Here is a 24,854-nt window from a genome sequence, read left to right as displayed (position 1 = left end):
GTGGGGTACATTTAGAAAAATCTGAAATTAAGTTGCTAGATAAGGGCTTGAAGTATGCTCCCAAAAATAGTTTAGATAAATTCGGGACCTTTATTGATGTGCACAAGTTTGTACGAAGGTTAAATCTTAAGAGGTATTTTTTGGACAAAGGGGGCCCAAATAATAAAGCTAACCAGGGGGGGGAATATGTGCATTCAAATATGCGGAACAACTCTGTGTTCAATCCTGCTAATAATGCTAGCAAACAAGCCATTGAGGTTTTTAAAAATCTGGTAATAGGAGATCTGGAGCGGGTGCAGACTTCCCGGATCAGGAATAACGATCGGGCTGTCTGCAAGCTACTCAAGGAGAAAGAACTCATTATTAGACCAGCAGATAAGGGGGGAGGGGTTGTTATTTTAAATCATGAACAGTATTTTAATGAACTAGACAGATTGGTGGGAGATGTATCAGCCTACAAGGAATTAAGTGGCAACCCGGTGTCTGTCTATAAGAGAGAACTGATTGGTCTTTTGAAGGGGGGGCTTGATGAGGGCTTTATCAATGAGAAAGAATTCGAGCATCTGGTACCTAAAAATCCGAGGACCCCTATTATTTATCAATTACCGAAAGTGCATAAATGTATGTCCAACCCTCCGGGTCGTCCCATTATCAATGGGATAGACTCGATTACATATAGGGTTGGAAGGTATATAGATTTTTTCTTACAGCCCATGGTGGCTAAGCTACCAAGGGTGCTAAGAGATACATTGCATACGCTACAGGTTTTGGAGGGGAGGGAAGTAGGAGATGGGACGCTGCTGGTGACAGCAGACGTCGCATCTCTTTACACTAATATAGATCACCAGGGGGGGATTAATGCAGTTTTTAAAGTCATGGTCAGAGAGGGGAACCTTCCCTTGAAGCAAACCGAGTTTCTGATGAAACTTTTAGAGTTTGCCCTATCCAGGAACTACTTCTGGTATAGAGGCAAATTCTATGCACAGATTAAAGGTTGTGCGATGGGGGCGCCCTTCGCCCCGGCCCTAGCTAACATTTTTATGGCAGAGTGGGAGGAACAGGCAATTCAACTGTGTCCCAAGGAGGTGATTGTATGGCATCGATTCATTGATGACCTCTTTATTATATGGGGATCCTCCAGTCAGGAATGGAGTAAGTTTTTGGAGAAGGTCAATGGATTATGTCCTAATATAAAGTTGGAAGCAGTGGTTGACACAAGTAGTGTTGATTTTCTTGATCTCACTATATTTATAGACAGTGGTCAGTTATCTACTCGGTGCTTTTTTAAGAAGACCGACAGGAACGGATTTATCCCGACAGGGAGCTGTCATCATCCCTCTTGGCTGAGGGCGGTCCCCAAGGGGCAACTCCAGAGAATTAGGAGGAATTGTACTCAGAAAAAAGATTATTTTGAACAAGCAACTGTACTGTCACAGAGGTTTGTAGAAAAAGGGTATAGTCCGAAAAAAATTAATGAATTGGAGAAAGAAGTGGGGGATATGGACAGGGACGTGTTGTTGGAGGGGAGAAGAAAGAGGGAGATTAAACCTCCTGAGCTCCCCTTTATATCCACGTTCAATGCCCAGTATAAACAAGTGGAGAAGATATTTTCCAAACACTGGCCGGTACTACAGCAAGATGCTCGATTAAATCTCATTGTTCCAGAAAAACCAAAATTTATTTATAAACGGGCACCTAATTTGAGGGATGCGTTGGTGCCAAGCTGTGTTGAGCCTCCAGCACGGGTGGCTATTCCATGGCAGAGGCCGGGTTTCCATAAGTGTAGGGGTTGCTGCTTGTGTAGTGACACAATAAGCACTAGCACAGATGTGGTTAGATCTAATGTATATCAACGGGAGTTTAAGCTTAGACAATTCACAACCTGTGCCACAGCGTATGTAGTCTACGTTCTTACTTGCAGCTGTGATTTACAGTATGTCGGGAGGACTACACAACCACTAAAGAAAAGAATCTACCAGCATATGTACAATATAAGGAAGGGGTTCAAATGGCATAGTGTGTCAGCTCACTTCTTGGAGGTACATAACAAGGATCCGGGGTGTCTGAGAGTTGTTGCGGTTGAGCATGTACGGTCGCATTGGCGCGGCTCGAATCGACTACAGCAACTCTGCAGAAAGGAAACTGAATGGATCCATAGAATGGGGTCCTTCACTCCAAGGGGTTTGAACATAGAGTTGGATATTAATTGCTTTATCGCTAATAACTAGTTATAATTTTTATAGAGCTGGATGTTATGTATATGCACTATTGATGAGCACAGAATTGATACGTTTATATAAGGTTATAGAGTGTGTTTTGTACTTTATTAATTAATTTTACACGAATTGATGATGTTTATAATGTTATACATTTTGCACTATAGGGAGTGTTTATTGGCTCTGTTTTAATTAGGTGGTAATGAGGGATTCTGTAGGGGGGGGTATTGATATAAATTCTTGGATCCTTGGGAGGATTTAGGGTTAGTAAAGGTTTATATGGGCACTTAATAGGCATGGATATGTCTTTAAAGATTGAAATGGTTATGGTAAGGTTAATTAATCTTTTTTGGGAAGCACTGTCACTTTAAGGGAATGGTGGTAATTTCGTGAGGTGATACATTAGTACATTGAGTGGGATGCACTGTCACTTTAAAGTATTATGGAATCTTTAGAGGTGCTATTATATTATATAAGTGTAGTTACATTATGCATGTGTGCATGTGCACTGTCACTTTAAGGGATCTCTGGGAATGTCTAGAGGTGTTATTGTGGTGATATCATGGTACAATGAGTTGATTACTTTGGTGCATGTATCCATCACTTTTACACTGGCGTAATGGGCAAATCACTTTATGAGCACTATTCAGGGAATGGATCTATGGATATGCACTATAATTTAGAGAATAATAGTTTAATCCATTTGCATCATTTTTATGTATGAATTCGATGCAGCACTTTTGGAGGGATCACGATACGGATTATTATTAGGGTAGATTAATTAATAAGTGAGGGAGTATTGAAGTATGTACAGATATCTAATTGTAAAGATTAATTGATGACTATGTGTAGTTAGTACAGGGGGGGACGCAAAGTGGTGATCATGAGGAACTGTTGTTATTAACGATGGGGAATGTAAGAACCATGGGAAAACGTTAACGTGCAGGGTAACCTCCAAGTTATGAAAGTAGGCTGTGGTTTATAATATAGTGGAATTTTATTGTTTGTTTTATGATAATATGTTTTATGCGCTGTATGGGGCTGCATTGCGCAAAGTACGAAGCCAGTACGCTATGGTGGTAGCCTAGTAACAGTAGAGGGCGGAGTTGCGGGTGGAGCCAGGGCGGTGAATTCGCTTTGCAGCCATAAGTATCTCACGTCGGTGTCGCACTCCAGCCCCTGAATGAGTCACGGATTGTGACGAAACGCGTAGGGCGGAGTCGGAGGAGCGCACTGACGTGACCAGGAAACAGGACGAGCAGTGGGAGCGAGTGGCTGTGTACTTTCCGCGGTGAAGTCGCTACTTGTATCCAGCAAACTGTAAGCCTGTGGGATGTTTTAATCCAATAAACGGATCTGTCTTTTATATATGCCTGGATCTCTTTGGCTGGCAAGGCAATATATTGATATGCAAACAAGCAAGACGCGCTTCTGGTGAGTGCGGGCACAGAGGGGGGATCTGCTAAATTCCCCATAAGGTGGTGGCACTATCCTCTGATGTGCGTCACGAGGTGTTAAGGATAGCTTGATGTAAGCAGTACTGGGCACTATATGCTTTTATAATTTACAGGGATTCAAGTAGCGCAGTGAACCGACACAAATAACTCTCCTGCATCCTGTTTGTCCACTGTGATTAATGGAATTCACAGTCCTACATTTTGAAAATGGCCGTTACCCCATAACAGCTTCCTGGTCAGCACACAGTTAAACTGTAATGTCATGCAGTTGAGCCATAGGGAAACATAGGGCTCGATTCACAAAGCGGTGATAACTCAGTCATCACGCCTAAAAGACTTTAGGCATGATAACCTTTGCACCGCTGAGTTATCACCGATTTTTGCTGCTCTTCGCGCGAAGCTCCCGCGTGCAAAGTTTTGCGCGCGCAAACGCACAGGCGCGCGCGCAAAGTCCCATAGGGTTCAATGGGCTCTGCGTGCGAAGCGCGGGGCGCTTCGCGCTCAATCGCAAAACTTTGCGCGCGGAAAATTCGCGCGAGTTTCTTCTTATCATGCCTAAAGTGAGTTTAGGCGTGATAAGGGGCTTTTCACAGGTGTGCAAACACTTTGCACCGCTTTGTGAATCAAGCCCATAGACATTACCTTGCAAATCAGTTGTCCTTTCAGTTATAACTGACAGCAACTGATAAGTAACTGACTGAAACTGCTATATTTCAGCTCTGACAACATCTTGTCAGAACTGGAAGGAATCGTTATAAGAAAATGTCGAGCTTCTGAGAGAAACTGGCGGCAAGTATGTAATATTCATTTGCAGGTACTGTACATCATGTTTATTTTGAATAATTGTACTCCGTTCATGTTTACTCTAAGAAATCATTTTTTGTGGGTGGAGCTGCCTCGATCCTCCTACTGCCCACACTGCAAGGGGCCGGGGCACAGACTGAATCTGTCTGAGGGTACTGCGGTCTATAGTGCATACATTCCATGGCACAGGAAGTGGCCAGTGTCTGAGCTTTTAAAAGTGGTTTATTGGTTTGCCGTTTATCAGTGAGGTTTTTCTTACACCGCCGGCACAAACAAGTTCTAAAATGGATGCACTGCTCAAATCTATGGAAATATTTGTGCTGGTTTAGGGGCTTTCACATCCACTGTGCTCATCTCCTCTCTGTGAAAGCAGACATCTCTATTTTCCTCTCTGCAGCAGTTTTATTACTCCCGCTTGTGGAACTTTGGAATAGAGATCATGGTCGGTAAGATCTTAAAGAGAAACTGTAACCAAGAATTGAACTTCTTCCCAATCAGTAGCTGATACCCCCTTTCCCATGAGAAATCTTTTGCTTTTCACAAACGGATAATCAGGTGGTTCTGTATGGCTGATATTGTGGCGAAACCCCTCCAACAGGAAACTGTGAGGACCATGGCAGTTTCCTGTCTGTGAACCTCATTGCATTGTTGGAAATAGCTGTTTAACCATTTAATGACACCCTAACGTATTAAAACGTCATGCTTTACCCTATTAACAGCAACATGACGTTTTAATACGTCGCGCGTTCCCGCCGCCGCTACCGCCGTGTGTGCGCCGCTACCGCCGCCAATTCCGCTGGGATCCCATGCTGAGTGATTGGGGAAGAGGACCGAACAGTCCTCTACCCAATCGCAGTACCTGGAGTGAATGGACGTGACCGCGAACAGCGGCTACGTCCATTCACAAAAACAGGAAATTGTTACTGTTCAATAAAGTGTAAAAAAAAAAAAAAAAAGTGATCACTTCCTATAACGAAGTGTTCACTAGCGCCATCTTGTGGCCAAAAAGTATATTACACATACAAAATACAGACATACACAATTACATACACATCCTTAATAAATTTACACTTACAACCCTCCCACCCAAAAAAAAAACACTTGTAAAAAAAATTCAGCTTAAAATAAATAAATAAATAGTTTCCTTATGGACTCAGCTTTTTTAATCTATATTTTATGGGGGGAAATTAATTTTAATGTATTACATTGGGGCTGGTAATTATGGCCAGAACAAAACAAAAACAAAAAACAGAAAAATAACACCTATATTTCAAAATAATATATTGTCGCCATACATTGTGATAGGGACATAATTTAAATGGTGTAATAACCGGGACAACTGGGCAAATAATATGTGAGAAAGGAAGTGGTCTGGCACTGTAGCTTTTAATACGTTTCAGCAAGCATACATAAGTGAAAACAATGGTGTGGCAACATGTGGCAAAGTAGTACACTGTATCACAAGTACTTATCGTGCTGCTGCTGAGGTGAGGGAGGGACGTCTGTGGGCGCCAGAGGGTGCACGGCCTTACGACCGTTTCGCTGTGGAATAAGCCTTGCTTCTTCTGAGGCCTGTGTGCACAATGTGCGAAGCGGAAGACGCTAAAGAAATAGCTGTCTTCCGTACAAAGTCCCCGCCTACCATTCCCACAATCCCCAGTTAGCTGACCAATGAGAGCAACTGCTACCCAAGAGGGAGCGTGATGACGCCGCACACCGCCCGCTCATCAGAGCCACTGAAGCGACGAGCGTGTGCGCGTTCCTATGGAGACTGCTCCACCCCCAAACCGCGTCACCGGCCAGGACGCGACCAGGGGGCGTGTAACATGCAGAGCTCCTTTGTATACGTATGCTGTTGCCAGGGGGATTACCTGGAACTAGCTTATTAGCTTAAGAAAGATACGCAATAAATATAGGATATAAACTCTCCATGCATATGAGAAAGCATGTGGGAGAAAAGCGCTGGGGAGGGGGGGGGGAAGGGGAAAAGAGGTGAGGAAGGTGTGAAGTGAGGGGGGGCAGAGATGAGGAAAACAGGAAAAAAGGGGTGATAGGACAGGGCACTAAGGAACCCAGACAGAGGTCCCGTAAAAGGGAAGAAAGGGGGAATACACAACCAGTGTGTAGGACAGGAATCACTGGGAAATAGCAGTGAGACGATATTAAATAACATCATGCCTGCATGCTGTAAACCTTAAATAGGAGACTAATACAAAAATGCATATAATTATACATGAATATAAAAGTACAAAAATATATAAGTTTAAATACCTATTGAATTTTTTTTGATACAAAGCTGCAGTCATGATGCATAAGATGAGGAACAGAGTAAGTAATAGACTATAGAGCCCCAAATAGGAGGGACCTAGGGGTCCAGGAAACAGGCCAAGTCGACATAGTCATTTAGACCCAAGGGGCCCATAGCGTCCGTCTTGAAAATCCACTTAGCTTCCAATCTCAAAAGTAACTTCTTTCTATTGCCACCTCTGCGGGGAAGATTGCAAAGGTCCACACAAGCAAAAGAAAGGAGGCTTGGGTCAGAATTGTGTGCTGTGGCCATATGGTCAACAATCCTGGGGCAGCCTTTCCCTTTTGGGAGCAGGCGTACATGTTCCAAGATTCTATCTTTGACCATTCTGGTCGTCTTGCCAACGTAAAAGCTCTGGCAAGGACACCATAATGCATAAACGACAAAAGTCGTTCTGCAGGTGGCACAAAATGGGACCTTGAATTGGACAGGACCGAGTCGATAAGACTCGGTCCTGTCCAACGGGCGAGTCTTATCGACTCGGTCCTGGCCACAGCACACAATTCTGACCCAAGCCTCCTTTCTTTTGCTTGTGTGGACCTTTGCAATCTTCCCCGCAGAGGTGGCAATAGAAAGAAGTTACTTTTGAGATTGGAAGCTAAGTGGATTTTCAAGACGGACGCTATGGGCCCCTTGGGTCTAAGGCTGCATTTCCACTTGTGCGGGGCGAATCGCCGCGGTTAAAATTCGCATGCGGATGCGAATTTCGCATGCGATTCTATACGAATTTTCATGCGAATTCGCATGCGAATTCGCATGGATGACGATGTATGCGAATTTAACCATGGCAGTGCTGGTGTGCTTTTCCATTGTTTCTATGAAAATTCGCATGAAAATTTGCATGAAAATTCGCATACCCAAACCTCATGCGAATTTCCTATTAAATACATTGTATGCGATTCGCATAGCGGTATGCGAATTCTGATGGCTCTGCCATGCGAATTTTTTCTGCACAGAAAAACGCAAAGGAATCCTGACAAGTGGAAACAGTCCCATTCACTTGTATTGCTATGCGAATTTTCATGCGAAAAACGCATGCGAATTCGCTATAGTGGAAATGAGCCCTCAATGACTATGTCGACTTGGCCTGTTTCCTGGACCCCTAGGTCCCTCCTATTTGGGGCTCTATAGTCTATTACTTACTCTGTTCCTCATCTTATGCATCATGACTGCAGCTTTGTATCAAAAAATGTTCAATAGGTATTTAAACTTATATATTTTTGTACTTTTATATTCATGTATAATTATATGCATTTTTGTATTAGTCTCCTATTTAAGGTTTACAGCATGCAGGCATGATGTTATTTAATATCGTCTCACTGCTATTTCCCAGTGATTCCTGTCCTACACACTGGTTGTGTATTCCCCCTTTCTTCCCTTTTACGGGACCTCTGTCTGGGTTCCTTAGTGCCCTGTCCTATCACCCCTTTTTTCCTGTTTTCCTCATCTCTGCCCCCCCTCACTTCACACCTTCCTCACCTCTTTTCCCCTTCCCCCCCCCCCTCCCCAGCGCTTTTCTCCCACATGCTTTCTCATATGCATGGAGAGTTTATATCCTATATTTATTGCGTATCTTTCTTAAGCTAATAAGCTAGTTCCAGGTAATCCCCCTGGCAACAGCATACGTATACAAAGGAGCTCTGCATGTTACACGCCCCCTGGTCGCGTCCTGGCCGGTGACGCGGTTTGGGGGTGGAGCAGTCTCCATAGGAACGCGCACACGCTCGTCGCTTCAGTGGCTCTGATGAGCGGGCGGTGTGCGGCGTCATCACGCTCCCTCTTGGGTAGCAGTTGCTCTCATTGGTCAGCTAACTGGGGATTGTGGGAATGGTAGGCGGGGACTTTGTACGGAAGACAGCTATTTCTTTAGCGTCTTCCGCTTCGCACATTGTGCACACAGGCCTCAGAAGAAGCAAGGCTTATTCCACAGCGAAACGGTCGTAAGGCCGTGCACCCTCTGGCGCCCACAGACGTCCCTCCCTCACCTCAGCAGCAGCACGATAAGTACTTGTGATACAGTGTACTACTTTGCCACATGTTGCCACACCATTGTTTTCACTTATGTATGCTTGCTGAAACGTATTAAAAGCTACAGTGCCAGACCACTTCCTTTCTTGCAATATGTTCAATGACACTGCTGACAAACGGTCTTGAGCACGTAGTTTCTGCTGAGGAAGAACGTAACAACCCACAAATACTTGCTGCACCTCATCTTTGGGTCATACCGAGTGCCTGCCCAACCTCTCCTCCATAGGTAAATAATATGTGCTTGTTTTATCCACAGGAGAAAGTTTAATTTTAAAACTATAATGGCTAAAACCTGAGAAATAATGATTTTTTTTTTTGTTTTTTTTGTTTTTTTCTCATTAAAACACATTTAGAATAAAAATATTCTTAGCAAAATGTACTACTCACAGAAAGCCTAATTGGTGGCGAAAAAAACGAGGTATAGATTATTTTCTTGTGATAAGTAGTAATAAAGTTATTAGGGAATAAAAGAGAGGAGCACTGACAAGTGAAAATTGCTCTGGTCCGTTAGAGTAAAAACCCTTGGGGGTGAACTGGTTAAAGCTGTGTCCAACTGCCAAAAAAGCAAGCAGCATCTCCTTCCACTGACATAACCTGCCAGCAGTAAAAATGTCACCATGTGATAAATGTCAGAATGTAAATCAGGTAGAGGAAATATTTTACAAATGGACAAACACTGACTAAATCATTTATGCATAATTATTGTAAAAATTAAGCACTTTTTTTTATTACATTATTTTCTCTGGAGTTCCTCTTTAAAGGACCACTATCACGAAAATCGCTAAATTTAAAATACATGTAGTAACATAAAAATAAGAAGTACATTCCTTCCAGAGTAATGTGAGCCATAAATTACTTTTCTCCTATGTTGCTGTCACTTACAGTAGGCAGTAGAAATCTGACAGAGCCGACAGGTTTTGGACTAGCTCATCTCCTCATGGGGGACTCTCAGGGTTTTGTTTTTTTTCAAAAGCACTTAGTGAATGGCAGTTGCTCTGTCCAACTGCCAGAAAAGTGTGCAGCGAGCAGGGAGGCTGACCAGCATTATTGTACAAATCCGTTTCAAGGAATATCTTTATAAAAAAATAGAAGCCTTGCTGAGAATCTCCCATGAAGACATGGACTAGTTCAAAACCTGTCGGTTCTTTCAGATTTCTACTGCCTGCTGTAAGTGACAGCAACATAGGAGAAAAGTAATTCATGGCTCATTTTACTCTGGAAGAAATGTACTTCTCATCTGTATACATTTACATGTATTTTAAATTTTAAAATTTTTTGCGATAGTGGTACTTTAACCACTTCAGCGCCACAGGGTTTTTTGCTTAAAAACCAGAGCAATTTTCACATTTCAGCGCTCCTCCCATTCATTCACCAATAACTTTATTGCTACTCATCAGATGTAAATGATCTATATCCTGTTTTTTTTGCCACAAATTATGCTTTGTGAGGGTGATATTTGCTTTTAGTAATTATGTTATTATCTGTGCATTTTAAAGGGAAAAATGAGAAAAAAAAAAGAAAAAATACACTATTTCTCCATTTCCATCCACTATAGTTTTCAAATAAACAATGTTACCATAGGTAAAACCCACACATTGTATTTGCTAATTTGTCCTGGTTATCTCAACATTTAAATAATGTTCCTAGTACAATGTATGGCGATAATATATTAGTTGGGAATAAAGGAGTGTTTTTTTTGGTTTGTGTTTTTTGTTTTCTCATTGTACTCTATCAGTAATTAAAAGCCCTTATCTTCATGATTAACAGTAATACACTCTCATGGCATACATATTTTAAAAGCTAAGTCCCTAGGGTAACTATTTATGTATTCTCTTTTCAATGCTGTCACTTTTGTTTTTTTTTACAAGAGTTTATTTGGGGGTACAGAGTATATGAAAATAACAGTTTTATTGCTTTTCATTCAGTTTTCCGGTAAAAAAAAAATCACATGACTTAGCCCTCAGTTGTCAAACAACACAAAATCTATTCTCTCAATTGTCACGGTTAAAATGATACCCTATATACATAATCAGATAGCCTTTTGGGCACACAGCACACTGTTAACCACAAGTAGCGCCAATGGATTTTTCAAGGCCATTTTTTGCATCAAAAGTAATACAGTCACTCTTTCTTTGCAAAGCCCATGGAGCATCTGAACAATCAAGGAAAGCCATAAATGTCACCATTCTGAAAACTAGAGACCCCGGCCCATACAGATATACATATTTTGTAACATTTGAACTTATGTGATTTTGCTGAAATTGCACCATAACTTTGAAAATTGTAATTTTTTGCAGTTTTTTCCACTTTGCCACTTCTAAAAATTCGTATGACATAGGGCCTCAGGCTTCAAAGACCCCTAATTCTATTCTCTCATTTGTCACGGTTAAAATGATACCCTATATACATAATCAGATAGCCTTTTGGGCACACTGCACACTGTTAACCACAAGTAGCGCCAATGGATTTTTCAAGGCCATTTTTTGCATCAAAAGTAATACAGTCACTCTTTCTTTGCAAAGCCCATGGAGCGTCTGAACAATCAAGGAAAGCCATAAATGTCACCATTCTGAAAACTAGAGACCCCGGCCCATACAGATATACATATTTTGTAACATTTGAACTTATGTGGTTTTGCTGAAATTGCACCATAACTTTGAAAATTGTAATTTTTTGCAGTTTTTTCCACTTTGCCACTTCTAAAAATTCGTATGACATAGGGCCTCAGGCTTCAAAGACCCCTAATTCTATTCTCTCATTTGTCACGGTTAAAATGATACCCTATATACATAATCAGATAGCCTTTTGGGCACACAGCACACTGTTAACCACAAGTAGCGCCAATGGATTTTTCAAGGCCATTTTTTGCATCAAAAGTAATACAGTCACTCTTTCTTTGCAAAGCCCATGGAGCGTCTGAACAATCAAGGAAAGCCATAAATGTCACCATTCCGAAAACTAGAGACCCCGGCCCATACAGATATACATATTTTGTAACAATTGAACTTGTGTGGTTTTGCTGAAATTGCACCATAACTTTGAAAAGTTTTTTGCAGTTTTTTCCACTTTGGCACTTATAAAAATTTGTATAACATAGGGCCTCAGCCCTCAAACACCACAAATTATATTCTCACACTTGTCACAGTAAAAATGATATACCACATACATAATCCGATAGCTTTTTTGGCACAGAAGTAGCACCAATGACTTACTCAAGGCCGCTTTTTAACCAAAGTGTCAGTCTTTTTTTACCACAACCATATAGTATAAGGGCTGATTGTGAATACTATGAACAGATTGTGTAGGCAAGCTCTCATACTACATGAGAATACAGAAAAGTTTCCAAACATAAACACAATTAGTACTCACCATTTTAGAAGCTGTAGAAAGGTGTTCAGCAGTCATGCCAGAGGGTGGTTTGACATCCATGCCAGAAGTCAGAGGGTTGTTTGGCATCCATGCCAGCAGTCAGGTTATTTGGCATCCATGCCAAAGGGCAAAGGGTGGTTCAGCATCCATACCAGAGGTCAACGGGTGGTCCGGAATCCATGCCAGAGGTCAGAGGGTAGTTGTTATGCCAGGTCAGGTGGTCAAATTGTAAAGAGTGGCTAGCCATGCCAGAGGTCAGATCTGGAAGGTCATATTAAAGTCCAGTGGTAAAATAAAAATTTGGGCAGTGAAAAAAAGAATAAGAACAAAAAAAAAAAAAAACACTAATATTTTGCAGCTGTGTGGTATATTTCAAAGCAGGGATTGAGGCACAGTCCTGCTTTTGATGGGCATTTCGGACAGTGGTACCGCGTCTCCCTTCTAACTCCGCTTCTCCGGCAAATTTTGCACCTTTTTTGGGGGTATTTCTTTGATGCAGTCGGGGGGATTGGGGCAGGAAAATGATTCCCGTGAAGTCTTAGGACATTTTCGGACTGAAGTTGGTCTGGGTTTGGGGCAGGGTGTCCAGAATGGTAGATCAATGTCCGGATAATTCTCCGCTGGTACTGTATGAAGCTGTCCCTGTGCCCGGATTTTGCATAGAGAACAAAGGCATTCTGGAGACAGACCTGGAACAATTGTAATGCCACCTTTTTGTACCAGGTCTTCCTCTTTCTATCCATCCTGTACGGTGCAAGCATCTGGTCGGCCAGGTCTACTGCCCCCATAGATTTGTTGTATGCAACAATGGCCACAGGTTTTACTATGTTCTCTCTACGAGTACGAGACCTGACAGTTGTTGTGGCCTCGGAGTGGATGGTGGTCAGGATGAATACATCCCTCTTGTCCCTAAATTTGAGGGCAAGCAGCTCGTTACTCCGTTGGCTGCAGATCTCTCCTTTCTTCAGCTTTTTGCTGACAACTTGTGCTGGCAGGCCCTTCCTGTTAGATCGAATTGTGCCACATGCTGGAGTCTGGGCAGAAAACAAAAATTTGAAAAGTGGGACACTCGTATAGAAATTTTCCACATACAAGTGGTAGCCCTGGTAGAGTAAAGGGTGGATTAAGTCCAGGACAATCCTCTCAGTTGTGCTCATGTAGGGAGGGCATACAGCAGGCTCTATCAAACTGTCCTTACCTTCGTAGATGGTAAATTTGTAAGTGTACCCAGTCCCACTTTCGCACAGTCTGTAGAGCTTTATGCCATACCGGGATCTTTTGCTGGGAATATACTGTTTGATAGAAAGTCTGCCATGGAAAGGGACTAGGGACTCGTCAATGGCTATGTTTTGTTCTGGGGTATATACTTCCGAAAATGTGTTATTTAGGTGGTCAATGAGTGGCCGCAATTTAAATAATCGATCGTGGGCTGGGTTGTCAGGGGCGAGTTGATGTGCATTGTTGTTGAAATGCATGCAAGACATCAGCAATTGAAAGCGGCATCTCGTCATGGTGGCAGAGAAAATGGGCATGCTGTCAATTGAATCTCTTGACCAATACAATCGTTGTTGTGGTCTTGGGTTAAGGGCCATGTTAAAAATCAAGCCCAAAAAAACCTTGAACTCAGGGGGTGTTGTAGGGGTCCAACGTGCCGCTAGTGTTGAGGTGGGCTTTTTGGCTATGGATTGGAGGGCATAGATGTTTGTCTGCTCGCAAACATGCTGGAGAAAATCTTCCGTGAAAAACAAATGAAAAAAATCAATTGGCTGCATGGCGCCAGTGTCCGCTTGTATGCCACTCCTGGCTGTGAAGAGAGGGAGATTAGGGGCCTCCATATTGGGTGGTGACCACTGTGGGTGGAGTAGTTCATAGGGTAGCGGTTGTCGTCTTCCCTGGCGTGCTACCCTCGCTGGCATGCTCTGCCTTGGCCTGGCAGCCCTCTGACCTCTGGCATTGTCACTGCTGGTAGTAGCCACAGGTGATCCCTCTTCCGATGCTGAGTCGGTGTCACTAGCGGCCCTCATCTCCCCCTCTCTCCTAGGTTGCTGAGCGGTTGACGGCCCAGCAGAATCGGTATCTGAGTCGCTTTCTGTACAGAAAGACGACTCAGAGTCAGGTATCCAGTCAGCGTCTGACTCCTCCAACTCCTCCTCTTCGCTGGTGCTGCTGCTGCTGTCCTGCTGCAGCATGTCGGCCGCCTCCTGTGCGGAATAGAGCCTCTTCGCCATCTTGCCCCCTTGCTCCCAAATAGCCTATATGGTGATAGTGGCTATAGGGGCGTAGTGGCTAGGCAGGTCAGGTAGGTGATAGTGGCTATAGAGTCGTAGTGGCTAGGCAGGTCAGGTAGGTGATAGTGGCTATAGTGGCATAGTGGCTAGGCAGGTCAGGGGTCAAATTATTATTTTTTTTTTAAATACCACAGATGGTTATATACCACAGATGTATGTCTGTGGTATAAATATATATAGTACTGTATAGGGGAAGTGCCTGATTGGCAAAAAAAGTGCCTAAATGTAAAAAAAAAAAAATGACAGGTGGGAGAAGGGAGTCAAAGGGAGGCAAGGGAGGCAGGGGTTAATCAGGGCTGGCAGGGGTTAATAAATGTAATTTTTTAATAAAAATATACTGTCTTTCAGAACACTCACACTGAGCAGATGCAGTTCTCTGAGATCCCTCTCATGAGTGATCTCAAAGATACTGTATCTGCTTCACTACAGATACAATGTTTATAAACATTTCTAATGAATGAACTCTGCCATTGGCTTTTGGCAGAGCTCATTCATTACAAGGGGGGCTATGATTGGCTATGGGAAGGTAACTTCCCATTGGCCAATCTTTAACTTTAGTGGCCGGGGGCGCGCATGCGCGCGTGAACGATCGCGCGCCAGCCACACATAAAAGTGTTTTTTAGGATGTTTACATTGAATGAGCTCTGCCATCGGCTTTGGCAGAGCTCATTCATATTGTGGGTGACTACGATTGGCTTTGGGAAGGTTTCTTCCCATTCGCCAATCGCGGAGGAAACTGCAGGGGGCGCGCGCGTGCACGTGACGGCGTGCGATCGTGCACAGCGCCGATTACACATAATCATAATGTGTTTACAATGAATGAGCTCTGCCATCGGCTTTGGCAGAGCTCATTCATATTGTGGGGGACTACGATTGGCTTTGGGAAGGTTTCTTCCCATTTGCCAATCGCGGAGGGAAGAGCAGGGCGCGCGCGCGTGCACGTGACGCCGCGCGATCGTGCACAGCGGCCAAAACAAAACAAGTACGCCTATCTACTCCCCTGAGCCCCAGGTAAAGTTTTGCGGGGAGTAGAAAAGCGTACCAAGGGTTCCAAAGTGGTTAATAAATCTGGCTTAGGTGACATCATTATTATTATTATTATTATTATTTATTGTATTTATAAAGCGCCAACATAATTCTCAGGGCCAGATTTCTGGAAATGTCACAAAGGCCTGGGCTGGATGGGGGTCTGTTGGGTCCATACATTTCTCTTATTTTTGGCATAGATATACAACTCATTCGATCATGATGATAGAATCTGGATATCTATGGCGCAACATGGCCACCCGATTGATTTATTGCAACGAATTCCAGCCAAAATTGATCGAAAGGATCGTTCTGGCATGCTTGAAAGTCTCGGTGGCAATAGCTCGATCAAGTGCACGGCGGTAACGCTGTCCGGTTTCCTGATGACCCCCTGGCCGGTGTCCCCTCCAGTTTATGAGTACCCCGTGCGCCTGAGGTTAACCTTTCGCGCCGGGGCAAATCACAAGGAGAGCCGGAATCATGTGACACCAGGGGCGTTCCTACCATAGAGCGCAGGGGGCATGGTGCACCGGGTGACTGACAGCTAGGGGGTGTCGCCACGACCCCCCCACAGCGGCAGAGCAGGAGGAGAAGCAGCGGTAGAAGGAGGGACAGTGGCGGGGAGGATGGCCAGAACCCCCTCTCCCTCACCGGGGTCCCCTCCTATTGCCTCTATTCCCCTCCCTATAGTAACGGCAACTGAAGGCTAGGCAGGCGGATAATTACTCACCTCACTTCCGCGTTCCAAGCGCTGGAGCGCAGTGTCAGTCATCACAACTCTCCACCTTCAATGCCGCCCACTTTGCTTCCTGAGTAGTGGAAGCACAGTGGGTAGCATTGAAGGCGGAGAGTTGTGATGACTGACACTGCGCTCCAGCGCTTGGAATGCGGAAGTGTGGTGAGTAATTATCCGCCCGCCGAGCCTTCAGTTGCCGTTACTATAGGGAGGGGAATAGAGGCAGAAGGAGGGGACCCAGGTGAGGGAGGGGGGTTCTGGCCCTCCTCCCTGCCGCTGTCCCCACTGCTTCTCCTTCTAGCACTGCTTCCCCCTCCTGGGGCAACTATACTAGCTATACTGGGGGCAACCATACTACCTACGCTGGGGGCAACCATACTACCTACACTGGGGCAACTGTAGGGACAACTGTACTACCTTTACTGGGGGCAACTATATTAGCTATACTGGGGGCAATTATACTAGCTATACTGGGGGCAACTAAACTACCTATACTGGGGCAACTAAACTACCTGCACTGGGGGAAACTATACTAGCTATACTGGAGGCAACTGTACAAGCTATACTTGGGGCAAATTTATTACCTGTACTAGTGGCACCTATATCTGGCATTACCTGACATGGCACACTTAGTGTGCCGTGCCGTATTCGCTCCTTTCCTTTTTTTTTGGAGGGTAGGGGGAGATCTTATAATTCCCAGCACCGGGTGTCAAATGCCCTAGGTACGGCACATTGCTGCATGTAGTGACGTCAGTACATGTGACAGTCAGGGACGGATCTAGACCAAGTTGCCCCAAGTTGCGCCTGGGGCAAGGTCAGGTTTTGGCGCCTAAACTGCCATTCCCCATCCAAATTTTGCTGCCTTTTTAAGAATTCAACAAACTGCGCCTGGGGCAAGAGACCCGCTTGCCCCCCCACCCTAGATCCGTCCCTGGTGACAGTGTCACCTGGTACAGACGCTCATGGTGACTATTCAGTTGCAATTCCATTCCTAACAACAAGATTCCATCATAATGGTCGAGTCGGCCATATATTGATGCTGAAAATCGAGTATGGGACAAAGGGACATATTCAAAAAACTTCAGTAAATTAACATGCACACATTGTGCACATTAAAGAGAGTCTGAAGCCAAAATAGTTTCCTGTTTTTATTGCCCACTTATGTTAAGCAATAAGACCATAGCTGCTTCGCCGTAACAGCGCAGCAGAAGGAGGTTTTATCCCTCAAAAATCCCGGGGCAAAATTTCATGACTTTCCAGTCATCATGGATTTTGCTGCCTGGGGGAGGCAGAGCTTTGCGCTGTAGCTCTGCCTCCAGTCCAGTCAATCTCCGCCGCTCCCCGCCCCTCTCAGTGAAAGAGGACTGAAAGGGAGGCGGGGAGAGGCGGAGATTGATGCAAGCAGAGGCGGAGCTACAGCGCTAAGCTCTGCCTCTACCAGGAAGTGAGGGGAGAATTTTGCCCAGGGGATTTCGGGGGTATAAACCTCATTCTGCCACACTGTTTACCAGGCGTTGCGCAAATAACACTCATGTTGCTTGCACAATGAGCATTACATTATTTCATGCATTATGTATTAGACCCAAGTTGCGCTATTTGCGCGACACCCGTTACGCAGTGTACATAAATGCCAACAAACTGTATGTGTGCTGTGGGCATACGCGAGTCTAACGGTAAGCATACCACGCGGCACAAACTACTAGTGATCAGCACAAATGTCACATAATCTCAATGCAGGATTTCAGGTAAAATCATAATTTTTTTTGTTTGCAAACGTAATCAGGAACCGTAATTTCGCAATTCCATGTACTTTTTGTGTAATTTTGTGCCAGACTTCGGGGTTAATAGCAAAGCTCCCATACATGCTATCTTTACTAAAATTGCTATGTATTGTTAAAGAGAAACCGTAACCAAGAATTGAACTTCATCCCAATCAGTAGGCGATACCCCCTTTCCCATGAGAAATCTTTTCCTTTTCACAAACGGATCATCAGGGGGCGCTGTGTGGCTTATATTGGGGTGAAACCCCTCCCACAGCGTGATGTCATGACCATGGTTCTGACATCACACTGTGGGAGCTTTGTTGCATTGTGGGAAATAGCTGTTTAAAGCTGTTTACAACTACCAAAAAAGCAAGCAGCAGCTACTTCCACTGCCAGCAGTAAAGATGTCACCATGTGATAAATGTCAGCATGTAAATCAGGGAGAGGAAAGATTTTACAATGGGCAAACACTGACTTAATGATTTATACATAATTATTGTAAAAATGAAGCGCTTTTTTATTACATTATTTTCACTGGAGTTCCTCTTTAAGAGGAATAGTGGGAGCAAGACAAATAAATATTTTTTTTCAAAAAGGCCTCGTCTTTTTTGAGGAAATAGATTTTAAAAATGCAAAGGAAAAAATGGTTTTTAAACTGTCATTTTTCTGAGTTTAATTTTCTCAAAAATTACAAGGACTTTTTGAAAAATCATTATTTTTTTGTGTTGTTCCCACCCTTCTCCTTAACATGCGTAGTAGTTTTGGAGACAATAGCATCTATGGGAGCTTTGCTATTAAAGGGATACTGTAGGGGGGTCGGGGGAAAATGAGTTGAAGTTACCCGGGGCTTCTAACGGTCCCCCGCAGACATCCTGTGTTGGCGCAGCCACTCACCGATGCTCTGGCCCCGCCTCCAGTTCACTTCTGGAATTTCAGACTTTAAAGTCTGAAAACCACTGCGCCTGCGTTGCCGTGTCCTCGCTCCCGCTGATGTCACCAGGAGTGTTTTGCGAAGGCCCAGTATGGTCTGTGTCTGCGCAGTACACTCCTGGTGACGTTAGCGGGAGTGAGGACACGGCAACGCAGGCGCAGTGGTTTTCAGACTTTAAAGTCAGAAATTCCAGAAGTGAACTGGAGGCGGGGCCGGAGCATTGGTGAGTGGCTGCGCGGGCACAGGATGTCTGCGGGGGACCATTAGAAGCCCCGGGTAACTTCAACTCATTTTCCCCCGACCCCCCTACAGTATTCCTTTAACTTAAATTGGCACATTATTATGTTAAAATTAGGCAATATTATGAACGGAATACACAAAATCTGTTGAATATCCAAATCGTAATTACGAATGGCCATAATTTCGAAAATGTTGGCGAAATTTTGCATAATTGTAATGAGCAGATTACGATGATCACTTCGGACTACTCCTTTAGGAAAAATAAGAAACCTCTCCGAAAAAAGGGATGGATTGCCTTGGCTAGGCTGTTGCCATTATAATTGTACTTGCAGAGATACAGTTGTGCGCGCCCCGCTAGCCATTAATCCAGTGAAAATATAAATGTTCCTCAGGAGAGGTTGCGGAGTCTTTGTGATGTAACGCTGCGCTCGTATCTCGCACGCTCGCTCCAGTTCCTCTTTCATTATTCGGTATCATCTTTCCTGGACGTGTTTCTGCTCCGGCTAATTCCATTTCCCATCCGAAGACTTTCAGTAAATAATTCCATTACGGCCACGCGAGGCTCGAACAATCTTTCCGGATGCACTTGGGCGGCAATTTAACAAACATTACTTTGAACAATTAAAGATAGCCGACATTAAAGACGTCATCGCAGCAGCAGGACTAATAGAAAAAGCCAGATATTGTTTGAAAGAGAGCACTGTGCAAATGTGCTTAATACTGCTAATGAAAGGGGATTCGATATTAAAAAAAGCATTGTCATTTAACCACTTCCCCTCCCCAGGACTACGTCCCTGCAATTTACCATAACTTCATGCAGGAATGTAGCTACTGCGTCCCTCACCGCTGCACGTTCCCGCTCGTCTTCCCCACGCGCTCGTTACCGCTGCCGATCGTTAGCCACTAGATCAATGAATGGGAAGACAGTTCCCAATCATCGATCTAAGTCCCCGTGTGAATGACCGCAGCCGTCCATGAGATGGCGCCGCCCACCATTCACAAAGACCTCCCACACATTCACAAAGACCTCCCCTTGGTAGTGCCTTGCCTGGAGACCTCCCCCTGGTGGTGCCAAACCCTTAGACACCCCACCGGTGGTGCCTAACCCGATGCCCCGACATCCCCCCCGTGGCGCCTATCCCTAATGGCCCATACTCACGGGCAACTTTTTGGCATGTCACTAGCACACGGGAGCATGTGCGCGACATGCCGGCGACAGCTCGTCGCCAGGTCCCTCAGCATACACACGGCGGAGGGACCTGGCAACTGATGCGGCGGAAGCTGTCGCTGTTGTCCCTTCCCCCACCGGAAGCGCCGTCTATTTACAATTATGTTGCTGTCACTAGTCCGCGTACTCACGCGTACTAGCGACAGTTGCGGCGGAGACTGTCGCCAGGCGATTGACCGCGCCAATCGCCTGGCGACATCAGCGACGGGCGACAGTTCAGGGTGCGCGCCCGGGCAACGCCGCATACTCACGGGCGCATGTTGCGGCGACAATTGTAGCCCGTGAGTGTGGGCCATAACTCTCCTCCTGAACCTTAACTCCACCAATGCCACAAAGCCGCAATATGCAGCAAAGTAGGTACATTTCAGTGCCCAGAGGCGCCGGAGTCATGTGGAAATGCAAATTGCGGCATTGCATATAGAGAATTTCGCCTGACAGCATTCTCCGCGAACCGCAAACAAATGGCATGTTCAACCCGCCCCCTATACATCATCATGGAGCCAAACTTTGACCCCTTACCTCAGAGTCAGCAGACACATGGCAGCCAATCATCTAGAACCCCCTCCTGGACCCCCTACCTTGTATCAAAAACCAGTTGCGGTGGCCATATTGGATTCATTCTCTGCTGGCTGCTGACTGTTAGTGAGAGCAGAGTCAGACTTGCTGCACATAGGTAGGGAAAGCATTAGCTAGGCCTGTGTCCTTGTTCCTCACTAGCTGTGAAAGCACCCCAAACAGCCCTGCTGAGGGCTAGCACATCGGTCCCCTGTGTTTTCTTTTTGTGTGAGTGACACTCCACAGCCCACTGACACCCAGAGCTGTGTGCACACTGCTGCTGTTGCCTCATTAAGTTGCAGGCACAGAACCCCTCCAGTGCATTATTATGTCACTGTATTCTGATAGTACTATTGTATCTCTGTGTGTGACACTCCACAGCCCACTGACACCCAGAGCTGTGCATAATGTGATTTCTGCCCTTTAGGGATTAAAACCCGACTTTGTGTCAACTCCGGAGCAACAACTTTTCCATCACTTTTGTGGCCAGAAACAGTCTTTGTAGTTTTTAAAATTTGCCTGCCCATTGAAGTCTATGGCGGTTCGCCGTGTTCACATGTTCGCGAACATTTGCGGAAGTTCGCGTTCGCTAACTGAAAGTTCTGTATTCGCGACATCTCTAATTGCATAGTGGGCATATTGTGGCCAGTAGCTGGTGCCACTGTGCGCCCAAATTTCCATTCTTTGCCACTAATCGTGGCTTTTATAATAGGAGCCTATGGCAGGGCTGTTTTTTTCTATAAGGGCTTCTGTGCCCCTTTTTTTCCGGATTCGATATAACCCTCCCTGTGATAATACTGGCCTGCTTGTACATTTCATGTAAATTCTATGCAGTCCAAGCAACTTGTTTGCTGCAGTTACAAGCTGTAATATGAATTCCAGAGATGGATTAAGATGTAATGAGGCCCTAGGCATGGGGGAAGGTTTGGGGCCGCCTTGTGGTCTTTTTGGTAAGCTGAGAATGAAGAGAGGTCAGAGAAGGTGCCTGGTGGGTGATCTGGCTCCAGGGCCAGTTGTAGACTTTTTGCTGCCTGAGGCAAACTTGTGAAGATCCCCCCCCCCCCCCCCCTCAAATTTACTCTGCTTAATTTAATGTTCTCACATGACATGCTGCAGCTCAACACAATAGCACACTGACTGGCTGTGAGTCTGTGACAAACTAAATGCTCACCTCCAGCCACTCCATTCCTCCTCAGTCGGGACAGCAGTGCCACCTCCTCCCTTCTGCTGTGCAAGTCACATGAAACACTGCTGCTCTCCTGCTTCCCCCCTCCTCACTCACTGTCAGACTCCTCACACAGCACAACAAGCTGCTTTTCCCCAATGATGACCTCCTGCCTCCCCCCTCCTCACTCACCCTCAGACTCCTCACACAGCACAACAAGCTGCTTTTCCCCAATGCTGCTCTCCTGTCTCCCCCTCCTCACTCACTGTCATACTCCTCACACAGCACAACAAGCTGCTTTTCCCCAATGATGCTCTCCTCCCTCCCCCCTCCTCACTTACTGTCAGACTGCTTACACAGCACAACAAGCTGCTTTTCCCCAATGATGCTCTCCTGCCTCCCCCCTCCTCACTCACTGTCAGACTCCTCACACAGCACAACAAGCTGCTTTCCCCCAATGCTGCTCTCCTGCCTCCCCCTCCTCACTCACTGTCAGACTCCTCACACAGCACAACAAGCTGCTTTTCCCCAATGATGCTCTCCTGCCTCCCCCTGCCTCACTCACTGTCAGACTCCTCACACAGCACAACAAGCTGCTTTTCCCCAATGATGACCTCCTGCCTCCCCCCTCCTCACTCACCCTCAGACTCCTCACACAGCACAACAAGCTGCTTTTCCCCAATGCTGCTCTCCTGTCTCCCCCTCCTCACTCACTGTCATACTCCTCACACAGCACAACAAGCTGCTTTTCCCCAATGATGCTCTCCTCCCTCCCCCCTCCTCACTTACTGTCAGACTGCTTACACAGCACAACAAGCTGCTTTTCCCCAATGATGCTCTCCTGCCTCCCCCCTCCTCACTCACTGTCAGACTCCTCACACAGCACAACAAGCTGCTTTCCCCCAATGCTGCTCTCCTGCCTCCCCCTCCTCACTCACTGTCAGACTCCTCACACAGCACAACAAGCTGCTTTTCCCCAATGATGCTCTCCTGCCTCCCCCCGCCTCACTCACTGTCAGACTCCTCACACAGCACAACAAGCTGCTTTTCCCCAATGATGACCTCCTGCCTCCCCCCTCCTCACTCACCCTCAGACTCCTCACACAGCACAACAAGCTGCTTTTCCCCAATGCTGCTCTCCTGTCTCCCCCTCCTCACTCACTGTCATACTCCTCACACAGCACAACAAGCTGCTTTTCCCCAATGATGCTCTCCTCCCTCCCCCCTCCTCACTTACTGTCAGACTGCTTACACAGCACAACAAGCTGCTTTTCCCCAATGATGCTCTCCTGCCTCCCCCCTCCTCACTCACTGTCAGACTCCTCACACAGCACAACAAGCTGCTTTTCCCCAATGATGCTCTCCTGCCTCCCCCCTCCTCACTCACTGTCAGACTCCTCACACTGCACAACAAGCTGCTTTTCCCCAATGATGCTATCCTGCCTCCCCCCTCCTCACTCACTGTCAGGCTCATCACACAGCACAACAAGCTGCTTTTCCCCCAATGCTGCTCTCCTGCCTCCCCCTCCTCACTCACTGTCAGACTCCTCACACAGCACAACAAGCTGCTTTTCCCCAATGCTGCTCTCCTGCCTCCCCCCTCTTCACTCACTGTCACACTCCTCACACAGCACAACAAGCTGCTTTTCCCCAATGATGCTCTCTTGCCTCCCCCTCCTCACTCACTGTCAGACTCCTCACACAGCACAAGCTGCTTTTCCCCAATGATGCTCTTCTGCCTCCCCCCTCCTCACTCACTGTCAGATTCCTCACACAGCACAACAACCTGTTTTCCCCACTGATGCTCTCCTGCATCCCCCTCCTCACTCAATGTCAGACTCCTTACACAGCACAACAAGCTGCTTTTCCCCAATGATGCTCTCCTGCCTCCCCCCTCCTCACTCACTGTCAGACTCCTCACACAGCACTACAAGCTGCTTTTCCCCAATGATGCTCTCCTGCCTCCCCCCTCCTCACTCACTGTCAGACTCCTCACACAGCACAACAAGCTGCTTTTCCCCAATGATGCTCTCCTGCCTCCTCCCTCCTCACTCACTGTCAGATTCCTCACACAGCACAACAAGCTGCTTTTCCCCAATGATGCTCTCCTGCCTCCCCCTCCTCACTCACTGTCAGACTCCTCACACAGCACAACAAGCTGCGTTTCCTCAATGATGCTCTCCTGCCTCCCCCCTCCTCACTCACTGTCAGACTCTTCACTCAGCACAACAAGCTGCTTTTCCCCAATGATGCTCTCTGGCCTCCCCCTCCTCACTCACTGTCACACTCCTCACACAGCACAACAAGCTGCTTTTCCCCAATGATGCTCTACTGCCTCCCCCTCCTCACTCACTGTCAGACTCCTCACACAGCACAACAAGCTGCTTTTCCCCAATGCTGCTATCCTGTCTCCCCCCTCCTCACTCACTGTCAGACTCCTCACACAGCACAACAAGCTACTTTTCCCCAATGATGCTCTACTGCCCCCCCTCCTCACTCACTGTCAGACGCCTCACACAGCACAACAAGCTCCTTTTCCCCAATGCTGCTCTCCGGCCTCCCCCTCCTCACTCACTGTCACACTCCTCACACAGCACAACAAGCTGCTTTTCCCCAATGATGCTCTCATGCCCCCCTCCTCACTCACTGTCAGACTTCTCACACAGTACAACAAGCTGCTTTTCCTCAATAATGCTCTCCTGCCTCCCCCTCCTCACTCACTGTCAGACTCCTCACACAG

The 24,854-nt window shown here is 46.0% G+C and overlaps 2 protein-coding genes across 4 annotated transcripts in view; one reads left to right on the top strand and one right to left on the bottom strand.

The window, feature by feature from the left end:
• The window catches only part of DGKB (diacylglycerol kinase beta), an 849,394-nt gene that overhangs the window by 64,092 nt on the left and 760,448 nt on the right, over positions 1–24,854 (top strand). The gene's annotated exons all lie outside the window — the stretch shown is intronic.
• On the bottom strand, positions 12,527–14,410 carry LOC137518714 (piggyBac transposable element-derived protein 4-like). Its single transcript, XM_068236917.1, has one exon. The coding sequence runs from the start codon at positions 14,408–14,410 to the stop codon at positions 12,527–12,529; it is 1,884 nt and encodes a 627-aa protein (XP_068093018.1).

Source organism: Hyperolius riggenbachi, chromosome 5, assembly GCF_040937935.1.
Source record: "Hyperolius riggenbachi isolate aHypRig1 chromosome 5, aHypRig1.pri, whole genome shotgun sequence".
Taxonomy (NCBI): domain Eukaryota; kingdom Metazoa; phylum Chordata; class Amphibia; order Anura; family Hyperoliidae; genus Hyperolius; species Hyperolius riggenbachi.
The sequence above is the reverse complement of the archived record's forward strand: the minus strand, read 5'-3'. Positions and strand labels throughout refer to the sequence as shown.

Bases quoted from the DNA above. Each gene is read 5' to 3' on its own strand.
- LOC137518714 (XM_068236917.1), bottom strand. From the start codon at position 14,410: ATGGCGAAGAGGCTCTATTCCGCACAGGAGGCGGCCGACATGCTGCAG.